At 40.2% G+C, this 12,885-nt stretch overlaps 1 protein-coding gene across 1 annotated transcript in view; it reads right to left on the bottom strand.

The window, feature by feature from the left end:
- Positions 1-1,388: 1,388 nt before the first annotated feature.
- Positions 1,389-12,885, bottom strand: part of LOC138043406 (cartilage matrix protein-like) — a 17,384-nt gene continuing 5,887 nt past the window's right edge. Inside the window, exons 3-8 of the mRNA XM_068889665.1 lie at positions 11,659-11,836; positions 10,527-10,756; positions 9,736-9,927; positions 9,032-9,441; positions 2,835-3,045; positions 1,389-1,544 (exon numbers count right to left, since the gene is read on the bottom strand). Coding sequence (XP_068745766.1) covers positions 2,842-3,045; positions 9,032-9,441; positions 9,736-9,927; positions 10,527-10,756; positions 11,659-11,836 — 1,214 coding nt within the window. The 3' untranslated portion in view covers positions 1,389-1,544; positions 2,835-2,841. The remainder of the gene's footprint in view (positions 1,545-2,834; positions 3,046-9,031; positions 9,442-9,735; positions 9,928-10,526; positions 10,757-11,658; positions 11,837-12,885) is intronic.

Raw genomic sequence — 12,885 nt, 5'->3', positions numbered from 1 at the left:
GAACTAACCTTAGGCCTAAACACTGTCTTTAGTTGTAATTAGGGTTATGGTTAGCATTATTAAAGGGATAGGGCTTTTTCAAAAGTAGTAAAACAGGGATCTCTAAACCTAGGAGTTGTGGGTTCGATTGTAGTTGCTCGGCATCGCACGTGTATATAATAATAATTGTGATGTAAATAGTCATCCAGAACTCAAAGTAAATATCATTTTCAAGGTTTGAATTAGCAACTTGACACGTTAGCTCAGTGGTCAAGAATAGTTAAGGACAAGTAAACCGAAGTTTCTACAGTAGGTCAATTCAAAGCAAGCCGCAAGTGACATAGCATTGCAATACCAGAAACGAAGGGATAGAAAGAGAAAAGCTGGGACGAAGAGGAGCAACGGTGTGAGCCATGTGGGCAAGGAAGATAGAGAGGGAGGGAGAAAGCGAGAGGGCGAGAGAAATGGATCCACTTTTATTCATCCCGTAAGTACCAACATGCCAATATATATATATTTGATTCCCTTGGGTATACGTATTGTTCTACAAAACAATGTCGCGAATGCATAATTAATTTATTCTGCATGCATAATGAAGTAGGGACCTGTACGGAAATCATTCCTTAAGTATCTGAGAAGAATGAAAATCTCCTAATATCATTGTTATAAGACACGCATGTAATTTCCCTAACATTATGATTAGTGGCGGGTGCTCTATAAAGCACAAGAGTTTGAATGGAAAGTTCTGAATCGCAAAACCATGTGGACAAATCTATTGATTCTTTTACAAGATCATTTACTAAGTTTTACTAACTTTTGTTGACGTAACTGTGTGTTCGTCATATTATTTTACAGTGGTATTGTTACGTAAGATACGTATTAGGACCATATTTTGTGTAAGAGCAGTTCACGTGTCCTTGTCGTGGGAACAACATGTTCTTTTGAAGTTCGGAATAAAAGTTGGTCTTTTGTGAACACAGGAGTGGAGTTTACTTCATGGTGACCCCGACGTGACACATATAAAGACCACGGATCAAGGAAAGAAAGTTTGGATCTTTGAAGGATATCCAGAAAAAGGATTCGAAAGGACACGGTGAGCAATAATAGCACAGGCGGGTTTACAAGATCTTGATCTTAATTAAGAGAGGCTGTCTGTGAAGTCATCTGTGTGAACTGTCCCAACACTTGTGATCAGGATTGTAGAGATTTTTTTGTCTAAAATATTGAAAAGTTTTGTACTAGGAGGCTCTAAAGTCAACGGATAAATGGCTTGTTGATGATCGAACACAGGTATTCTAACGTGGAAGGTGAAGATGAAGTGACGGTGTACCCTCTGATTTGGCGCCTGTGGCATATTGGTGGATGAGATCCTTTTTGGGGAAGCAGGGAAATGAGAGATCACAACATCTACTGTATACATCGTGGTGCTTTATTGCTTCTTGAGAACTTCGAGGTCGTTCACATGCAACTAAAATCAAGGTTTTCCTCTCTAGCATAAAACTAAACTCTAAATAAGTTTTCCTTTTTAAACATCTTCCCCTTCATCTGTATAATGTCCTGTTCACCTGTAACACAAATGAAAACTTTAGGAAAGTTTCATCCACCACAAAGCGTTTCCAAAGAAGAAAAATCGAACTGAGAGAGGACTGCATTGCGATGCGGTTGTTAAATTAAAACTGGAGAACAAATTGTGGAATTTAGTCATTTGGTGGCATAGTATGACAACTTTGATCAATCACAAAACACGCAGGTCGCAAATTAATGTGTCGCCATAGGCAGCCCAAGCTCGCGTCACTACAGACAGCCGTTGAGAATTTAAACGCGTTATAAGACTTTGTATGGGAAATAAAATACCGTCGATTGTAAAGCCTAAAAAATGCTCAATTAACTTTCATTCAATAAAATGAATAAAAATGACTCACCTCTGGTGTATTCTTGTGCCTTTTGGAGTTTATTTTACAGTTCGGGAAGTCCGTGTTTTCAATGTTCTGAGACGAAGTCAAGGCTGCACACTAAGAGTTCGACCGTTGTCAGCTCGGAGGCGGTTTGCGACTCGAAAATCCATCCCAGCCGCGATTTTTTCACGCAAAGCTAAAGCCACATCATTTGCGAGCCTCCGTGAATCCCCACAGCGGCTTCTCGAACACCATGGTTACGAGTGACGCTGTGGGATGGGGTAAGTGTTGTATATGAAATGACTGTACCCTCATCGGGTGGAGTTAATTTGACCTCGGACCCAAGCTTCGTGTCCTGTGCGGTTATCAGTTGCTGTTAAATTCATCAGCTATCGTGGAATCGAAGCAGAAAACGCTCATTTCCAGCCAAGTGTGTGGAGATTTTTGACTACGAAACATTCACGGAGGTTCGCAAGTGATGTGGCTTTAGCTCTGCGTGAAAAAATCGCGGCTGGGATGAATTTTCGAGTCGCAAACCGCCTCTGAGCTGACAACGGTCGAATTCTTAGTGCGCAGCCTTTACTTCGTCTTAGAGCATTGAAAACACGGACTTCCTGAAACTGTAAAATAAACTTCAAAAGGCACAAGAATACACCAGAGGTTAGTCATTTTTATTCATTTTATTGAATGAAAGTTAATTGAGCATTTTTATAGGCTTTACAATCGACGGTATTTTATTTCCCATACAAAGTCTTATAACGCGTTTAAATTCTCAACGGCTGTCTGTAGTGACGTGAGCTTGGGCTGCCTATGGTGTCGCAAAGCGAGGGAAAACGCATAGACGTAAAACGTAATACGTTTTGCTTTCGCTTTTGATTGGCTGAGAATTTTGCTAAAAACAACACAAATTAAGGAAAGTAGTCACTGTTTTGTTCAATTATACAAATTTAAACTAGTTACCTCACAATCAGTAAGTGTGGAACCATTTATCCATGTCAGGTTGCTTTCTTTCGAAGCAAATTTTTGAAATAATGTCGTCTATCCTCTTGCTGAGATCATCAAACTTCTTCATATGATGAATGTTTGTGCTGTTGCCCATGGCAATGTTTGTCAACTCGTTGTTGTCTACGAATGGACCGACGCCAACTGCAATGATTTTTACACCCTTATCCTGGTGGAAACAAATAGATAAACTAATGCATTATTACAAAGTACAGTCCCGGCACTCAGAGATTTGCAGCATACTTGAGTGATATCAAACTAACACATGTACATCATTCTCTGGCAACACAGTCACCCATTCCATGAATGGAACCAAAGTAATCACTGCAGGGTTATTTTCTATAGAAGCTGCGGTACCGGTGTCGGTGGGGTCTAGGGGAGACAAAATAAACGAGTTGACAGCGATAAATAAACCACCGTGTGCTTCGTATAGTGAGCCCTCTGTTATTTCAGCAGCGCGATAATTAGGGCGTTAATAATAATAATGATAACGGTAACGATAATAATAATGATGACACCACTATCACATAATAATAATAATAATAATAATAATAATAATAATAATAATAATAATAATAATAATAATACTCTTCCTCCCTCAACAGAAACCGACAGCGACCTGTCATTAATAAGCACTCCTGCAAAACACGAGGTTTCTTACGCACTTGAAACTCCCGGAAGCTTCTACCAGCCGTTGGAGAGTAGCTCAGATTCTGAGAAGACAGTTCGAGGAACTAGATCAAGTAGAGATAGAGGAAGATGCCGTGGGATATGGCGTCGGATAGAACTCAACGATTACACATTTGTAAAGTAAAACAAGTGGTCGATGCAGCTCTTGGAGAGATTGCGCCACAAGACGCTGAAAAACTCTGGATATCCTTAGTTCAATCTAAATTTGCAGCTCAGCAGACGAATGACGAAGCTATTGACTTTAAGCTAGCAGACGCGCCTGCAGAATGTTACAAGAAGGCAGGACACGGGGGATCACCAAGACAAATCGTATCTATTGTGGCAGACAAAACAGATTTTGAAACCTTGCAAAACTGGCTTCCTGGTCTTACTCGGTACAGGTTTAAGATCAAAAGGCACCATCGGATCCTTCCTGCCGAGGTTCTGTTGTCTCTGCTGTTTCTTCCGGAAAAATATATGTGTCACCAGGACAGCTTGACCACATTTTTTACTTTATAACCAGCTCCCACATTGTGCAATTCTTGCCATTTGGCGAGAAAACGCTCAAGTTGTCTACGAAAGAAGAGATTGCAGTGCCAAACGTAATCAGAACATTAATCCCCGAGCGAATGGTGCAGCAGTATAATGCGTTTTGTCGTGAGTCAGGTTTCGTACCGATGGCACGCAGTATGCTACTCGCAATTTTAAATGTCTGCTCGGTGTCTACAAGAAACTCCCTTCAGGCGCTGGATTATTTTACTGCGCAAGAAGCAAAAGCCTTTGAAGACCTAGAGGGTGTAGTTGAAGAAATTGACGAGAAGTGTGGAAAGGGTTGTCTTTGGGTTCAAGAAAAGAAGGAGCAGATGAAATCAGCCAAGAGATACCTGAAGGGTGACTACAAGGTATTAGTTTTTCTTGTAATTTTATTTTATTTTAAATGTACCGACAAAAAAAAATCCACATTTTGCTATCGTAATAAGACTTATATAGGATACAGAAAATAGACTAACACTTAAACTGAATGCATTTAACTACAAGGAAAAATTGAGAGCCCTTTAAGTACTGCAGTGACATCTGCAGATCGTGTCAGCTTAAAAAGCTGAAGTTTCCTGCACTGTATATACTTCGTCATAAAAACTAAAAATTAGTTTAATGATAAGTGTGAATTTATCTAAATTTTGTAGCAATTTTAGAATGTACATTTTAAAATAAAACAGAAAGGTAGCCGTTTTTTATCATGAGAAGATACTGTGCAACACAAATGATTGATATTCAAATGTGCGCTGATAAGGGTACACAATACCAGACGTTTTGAGGGTGCTTCCTCGTCCTCAGTGGTTGAAAGCAACTCACTAAGGAAGAAAGAGAACCCTCGAAACGTTTGGTGCTTTGTACCCTTATCAACGCACAATTAGATAAACTTTGTTTTATCATGCACTCATTACCCGAAGAAGAAACAGTTGACACTTCCCTCCTTCAAACTAACCGTTTATTCTTGTTCTGTAGGTGTATGATTCAATGCGCGCCAGGCTATCAATGACCCAGGCGACCAAGGTTATCTTTTAGACTGTGACCATGACCACAAAGACCGCTGTGGCAGTTGCTTTCAACTTGCTTTAGTTGTTGCTGAAATCGAGGAAACTCTGGAAGAGTTGAACTGCCCGAATGATACCAAAGACGAGTTGAACTTTGTGATCGTCCAGTCTAAACAATATCTTAATGCCTGAAAGTTCCACTTTCTCCGTTCGGCTAATCAAGATGAATGCAGGCTAGATATCCTGAAGGAACTCGATGAATCCTCAGTATTAATTGGGTTGGATTGGGCCATAAACTGACTGGTTTGCCAAACGAGGGATTCCATGGCATATTGCAGTGGCAATCAGGAGAGGAACTGATTCACAAATGGAAATGCTGACGTTTGTACATATATTTGATAGCTGCAATCAGGACAGTCGCACCGTCCTTGCCATTCTAAACGACGTTTTCCATCGACTAAAAGGTGTCATGCCGCAGTAACGTTACAGTCAGTTTACCTAAGGCAAGATAACGCTCAGCCCGCCTGGCTGATATCACTGCTCGTTACCCATCGTCACAGCTAGACAAGTGGCAGAGGTAAATGGTCTACGTCTTCCACTACGTCTGCACAAGGAGGGAAAGGTCCTTGCGATCGGAAAGCGGCGACAATAAAATCTCTCAAGTGAAGCTATGATCTTCGCAGTTATGAGAGCAATTTTTACAATTGCGTAGAGAAGCCTGAAAAATTCAGGACTTCAACGGGGTTTGAACCCGTGACCTCGCGATTCCGGTGCGACGCTCAAACCAACTGAGCTATGAAGCCACTGACGTTGGGAGCTGGCCATTTGTGGGTTCTAATGGTCCCGTGAGGGATAAATCAATGATGAAATGGTATATGAAATGAATCATATGTGAACTGCGGATATGAAATCAAGTGAAGCTATGATCTTCACAGTTATGAGAGCAATTTTTACAATTGCGTAGAGAAGCCTGAAAAATCATAGCTTCACTTGATTTCATATCCGCAGTTCACATATGATTCATTTCATATACCATTTCATCATTAATAAAATCTCTCATGATCTTAAGTCAGGGCACGATATTGAAACAGCATCACAGATGCTGGAGGCAATCAATTCTTTCGTTGGTGTCGCAGGAGTAGATGATCTGTAGTCCACCAACGTCTCCTCTAAGAACGTCAATGAAGTGGGAGGGTGTAAGCTTTATCAGCAGCGTTCAGTACGATGAAGAGTGTTTAAGAGTATGGAAAGATGAAAAGGTTGGTCCGGGAAAATTCATGCCGTACTGTAAGTTTCATTGTCCATGCGAGCTACCATCTCTATCTAGCTCAAGTGACTTCTCTGTCAAAATGAACTTTGGCCCTATAAAGCTAAGACGAATAAGAAACCCACTGCTGATCGTAAAGACGATCAGAATGATGGCAAGGATGGTGATGATAATGACATCGACGATGACTGTGATAGTGATGATGATGACGACAACGACCATGGCGAAAGTGAATGGCACAACGCAGACAAGCCAAAGGATGTTTTGTTTAGTTGCCCTGAAGAAGGATGAACTAAATCTTACCAAAGATATTCGTTTCTTTTGAATCACATCGATCGCGCCATAATGGGGTACGCTTCAAGGTTGGAACAAGGTGCGACTGCAATACCTGAACTAAGCCTAGGCAAAGAAGTACGAATTACAGCTCCTTACGCTTTCTCCGAGGCGCTCTCGCACCGGAAGTACTCGTTTTTCTACCAAACAGAACGAGTGCTTGAGCACCAAATTTCAGATCGGACAGCGCATTGGTCGTAAAGCAGATCCTGCAAGTGTGGCTAAATAGCTATGCGGAAAGCGAAGGATGTCAATGGTGAACGGCTCTTTGACAGTACCGAATTTCTTACTGCGCAACAGATTGCTAGCTTTTATTCCCGCTTAGTTGCGAAGAAAACCACCGACGAGGATACGGAAGACGATGACAAGGAAGAAGATCCTACTGCTCACTTACAACGTTAAAACCATTCACAGCAGATGAGAGATAACATTGTAACAAGCATGTCCATCCAAAATGCCTATATCCAATCGTTTACGATTCATTTAACATCTGGGAACTTGTGCAAAAGTCTAAACTTGCATGGTTTTCGATAAAAATGCTGCAGGAAATTTGTTCCTCACCTGGCCTTGACATTTCTAACATTAATTAAGACCAAGCGAAAGCAGACCTACATTAACATCCCATTAGAGACCTTGTAAAGAGCTGCAAATGTCAACTTGCCACCTTCAAAGGACAGTAGACGTTTTCCCAGATGAAGCTTTTGCGTTTCGAGTTTCAGAAATATTTTTTCTCAGTAACAGGTCTTAGAAAACTTCATCATTTGTCTTTTTGACGTATTTTCTCAAGTTATTGGCCTAAATAATGTTTGTTTCAATTCACGAAAAGTGACACAGCAGCCTGGAAGTTCACTTGTGCAGATGGGAAGAAGACATGTACACAAATTTTCTTTTAAGTGATCTTTCGATTTGATAATGTACGCGCCTCGAAGCAAAATTAAAATCTTTAGCAAGGCTACTAATTCTTTATGTTCAAATTTGTTTTTATAAAGCATGTTTTAAGTGTGCTTTTAGCGGATCCTGGATCCTAACAGCTGTAATCTGATATTACTGGTGAAAGGAAATTTGCATACTGAGTCACAAAACGTTCGCGGCATGTAAGTTAGGGCAGTTCATCCTTCAGCTTGGCGCTTTTTCGGTGTTCAGCAGCATTTGAGACAAACGTTATGCTGGCAGATGAGAAAGAGAGGATTTTTTACGTTTTGAAATAACATAAACGAACTTCGTCGGAAAGCATGCGTGCTGGTTGAGTCACAAACAGTGTTGACAGAATGACAAACTTGAAAAGATGGCAACGGGAAACATTTTGAGGCCGTAAAACTAGTCCTTAAACAAAGAATAGGGTAAGTACTTTAACATTTATCCCTTTGTTCGCCAAGATTACAAAGACCTTTTAGGACAGACGTTTCATAACCCTCACCCGGTCCACTGATGATTGTTGTGCATATGTTAAAGATGGCTTTACTTTATGTTGTCTGTAACATGATTTTCAAATAATTTCAGAGAAGCTCCAGCTGAAGCTCTGAATGATTTCCCAAAATAATTTTTAATATAAAAGTTTGTAGCTTGTAGTGTTTTCTCCTTCTATCTTAAAAAATTCTGATCAAAGGAATATAATGAAAATGGTCGCTTTTTTCAACTACCTCACGTGGGTAAACAACAGGTAGCTGTAGGCTTTAGCTTTTTGTAATTATTACTCAGATTGTTGTAATTCTAAAAATATTACGCATTTGGGCCAACGACGAGTCATACTTTAAGTTTTAGCAATATGATTTATTTCTAGTGCGGTTGTTTTGAAAGGCGAGTTAAGCCAATCAGTAAATTTCAACCCTGTTTTTGGCTTGCAAAATCGACGGGCGGGGCTTGAAACCGTTTTCCACTTTTTTCTCGGAAACGAACGGATCTTTCGAATAAAAAACTACATAACGTTTGTATACTTGAGCGATTTTGATTTTTTGAGCCTTACCGGTACCACGAATTTGTGCACGGAAATGTTAAAGTACCAATTTTGTGCACGGACTTGCTCTTAATATCTCGAATTTATTAAAAACTGAACTACGGATATCACATTTCCAGCATTTTCATTGGCTCGCCGGACACAGGTTATCAGCTCAAATACCTGCACTACCAAATATGGTCAATGAACACAGCAGTAAATACACAGTTTTGCGGCTCCGAGAAAAAATTCAACATAAAAGAGTTGTGATGTTGGAGTTTTTAATAAAACAATTATTCTACTCGGGCTTGCTGGATATGAAATGATCATAACCAACTCGGCGCTACGCGCCTCGTTGCTTATATATATCATTTCATATCCAGCGCGCCCTCGTAGAATAATTGTTAAATGCCATTACCTTCAAAGGCTTTATAACTTCTGGATATGGTTTTGACTTGGGGCTTGTTTTTCCATCTGTTAATACCAAGAGAACATTGTGAACATTTCCCCGGTTGCCTCCCTCTGGTTTAAACAACGTTTCAGAGGCCATACTCATCGCTCTGTCGGTCCTAGTTCCTCCTGGTCTGTATTTGAGTTCACTGATGGCTTTCTTCAAGGCGGGGAAGTACTGTGCTTTGCTGGACAGGAAGTCCCACTCCTTGTAGGCCTTATGATTGTAGCGAATAAGAGCCACATGTGTCATGCGGGAAGAGATGGGCATCTCTTCAACGAGTTTTTCAATAAACGTTTTTACCACTTCGAAATTACCTCTCCTTACACTGCTTGAGGAATCAACTAGAATGGCTACATCCATCTTTTTATCACAATCTAATTAACGAAAAAAGGTAGTTAATATAGACTCGGATGATAATTTAATACATATTCCATACTTGATTAGGTGTAAAACTAAGACAATGCGACCCAATGGTTAAAGCGCTTGCCTTGAGATCCGGAAAGCTCAGGTTTAAGACCCGTTCTGACCTCTCGTTGAATTTGAGTTCTTGTTGTCCCTGGTTCAACTTCTCAGCTGCACTTGCAAATAGCCAACTGGAGAAAAGACTGCTATAGCGCAGCAAAGGGCATTTGTGAGATTAATTAACTAATTAATATTTGCCATTTTACCTTTGAAGCATTCCTGCATGTTGCATTGCGTAATTTCCTCATTGTCTCCCTCACAAGGCTTGCCTTTTCCCTGTGGCTTTGGATTGGTGCACTTTCTCTCACGTGACTTGGTGCCATCGCCACAAGTCTTACTGCACTCTCTCCAGTCCGACCATTCTGAGAAACCGCCGTCGACATCCGGACTCTGGGAACCTGGATCAAGAAATAAAATCAAGACTGATTAAATGTGTTATGAATAACGAAACCCGTGTTTTGATAGGCCTAGACTACGTTTATAATTGAGAGAGAAAGTCGTTAGAGTGGCATATCTGAGTGATGAGATACAGTGACCCGTTTCTTCAAAGGTCAGAACGCTTTTCGGGCCCACAGGAAACCCAATTTTAACACTACGGCTACTCATGGATCTAAAAAGCTGGTCAAGTACTGATACTTTAATGATAAGAAAGTTATTACAAGATTTCATGTCTGGTGTATTGGTGTAAACCAACATCCAGTTTATGCTAACGGTTCCAAACTTTCATTTCAAGTGAGTAATGAAGCAGAGCGCCAAAAACCACGAAGCAGTGAAGGTATACCCAACTGAGTAGAAGATGGTATTATCCCAAATCCGACTAACAAAACTTCGGAGTGAATCGGTTGGTAATTGGTAACAATTTATTTGACAAGGCGTGCGTAATTAATGCCATTTACGTCAGAGGACGAAACAGCTAGAAACCTCTTTACCATGTATGTATGGAGAGCTTCAGATATAACTAGGCGACATTCCGTATCTATTGTGATTTCCTCCTTACTTTTCGTCAGCATGTAAATGTAGTTCGTTGTCGCTTGGCCTACGCATTCCTTTGGCTCATCTTTAACGCAAGCGGTTGGAGCCTCAAAGTTCATGATGCACTTATCAGACTTCCCGTCACGCGCGTAGTTGAACTCCGCAAAAGGTCCACTCCAACACTCTCCATAAAACTGCAAGCCAAAAACTCTGTACCCTTTCTGAAGAGCTTTTTCAGCACATCGACAGGCAAGACTGAAAAACGGGTAAAGAGATAAGTGGATAGACAAAAGTTAGTTTTAGTTAATTGGCAGCACTCTAGAAGAGTGTTTGAGTATCCAGACAGTCGTTGGTCGCTCAGATCAGTCATAGATTGGTTTGCAACATCCTCGAGTGCGCAGGGCAATTAGGATTAGTGACTGATTTACTGAACCTTACACAATAAATTGTTGGTAATATTTTTCATCGAATTAAAAAGATTTAAGGAAATTAACGAAGAAGCCCCAAAACGCCCCTCTCGAGTTAACACTCTACCAGAACCTAATTCAAACAGTATTACATGAAGTTCTTGGGCTAAAAAGGATAATTTGACTATCTGGAGAAGCATAATAATATTCCTTATTATTGCAGCCTTAATGGACAGGAAATAGTAAGTTGTAAGAAAAACCTCTTTTCCAGTAATTTGTTCAATTTTCTTCTATCCCATTTTTAGCGTTTTTCAAGGATTTTCGAGCCGAACGGTCTGTCAGGATATTGAATCTCTTTTCACGAGGACAAATATATGAGCCTTACTGATTCGCACCCTGTTATTATATCATGTTATCATAAATGAACAGCAGTGGCCTAACTGTGCTCGTATTAACGAGACTTTTGAAATGTGCACCAGTCCGGGCCCCACGAGGACTTTACACTGAGGGCTAGTGAAACACATCAATTGTACAACATAACAGAACAAGAACTTAAACATTCCCAACTAGACGGAGGCATACTTGTTTGCTATTCAAGTGCAGCCTAGAAATTGAACCAGCGACTGCCAGGATCAAATTCAACCAGACTGTGGTTAAAACGAGTCTTGAACTCGGAATCTCCAAATCCATTTCATGATCAAAAAAAGCGCTGTAATTACTGCACCTCGTTGCCCGATCAATTTGTCTCACCTGTGTTGGGACTGGTTCCACTTGTTGTAATTGAGTTCATAGCCTGGCTCGTGGTATATACTGGATCTGTCTCTGTCGTTTAGAAGCATTTCCGGAAGTGGGCGGGATGGCTTGACTCTGTCTTTAAAGCAACCGATCTTCGTCCACTCTCGTTTACATGTTGCAAATTTGTTTTGACCTGGATTAGTTTATAAAAGACAAAATGCAGGACACATGTCCATCGATTATACAACATTTATTTTGTTTTCTTTCACAAATAAGAAACGAGTTGAATGATAACTGAGTTTTACAAAATCAACTTCGTTAATACTTCAGATTTATCATCGCGTTTTCGGTAAACGGCAAACGTTAGGATGACATTTGCGTTTCCTACAAGTCAAAGAAACCAGTTTGATTTTGGATCATTTTGTCGTCTGTTGTTTAAAGATTGCGAACAACTTCTCAAAAGGTTGCCTGCTGTCGGTTTGCTGTTTCACTGAAACGCGATGCCAATTCTGTTCATTTTCTTTCCATTTTCCTTTCCGAAGAGTCGGTCGTAATATTAGGCACCCGCTCTATCAATTCGTGACCTGGCTGCATAGCCAACTCATGAAAAAAAGATACGGATTATAAGGTAAATGTTCTTTTTTTTTTATTTCCCTTTCCTATATGAGTGGACAACGAAACATTTTCATCAGATTATTTTGACACGGGAAACTTGTTATCTCCAAAACAAATGTTAGCTCAAGAAAGTGGAATCAAACGGAAAAGGGAATAAATAAAACGGGAAGAATAAATAGCGCGCAGAACTTGCTTCGGGGTCGACAGAATTTAAAACTAAACAACTTCTTTGTGTTTCTAGGGTTAAAGTAAATAAATGTGGATAATTAAACAAATTGAGCCATCACTATGTTCTTTATTGCTTTGCAAGGAAGTGAAGGGCTTGGGGTGAGATAATCGTCAGCTACTAAAAAAACCTAAAAGTAATCGGAATGCAAGACCAAATGCTGTGGCTTTTCTATCAATATTCAATGACTATCCACTACCGTTACTAACATTGAGGAAAATAATTTATTTGAAGACACTACAAAAGCTGAATAACTAACAGATCAAAGAATAACTCCCCGAAGCGATTGTGGTTACTGCAAACATATTCTGCTTCTCTTCGGCTACTATACTTCAAGTGGAGGTGACCACTTCGCACTTGACCTTTCGTATGTGCTCTACATACATTTTCAAAAGTAACCG

This window comes from Montipora capricornis, chromosome 3 (genome assembly GCF_036669925.1).
Source record: "Montipora capricornis isolate CH-2021 chromosome 3, ASM3666992v2, whole genome shotgun sequence".
NCBI lineage: Eukaryota > Metazoa > Cnidaria > Anthozoa > Scleractinia > Acroporidae > Montipora > Montipora capricornis.
This window is presented reverse-complemented; position numbering and strand designations above follow the sequence as displayed.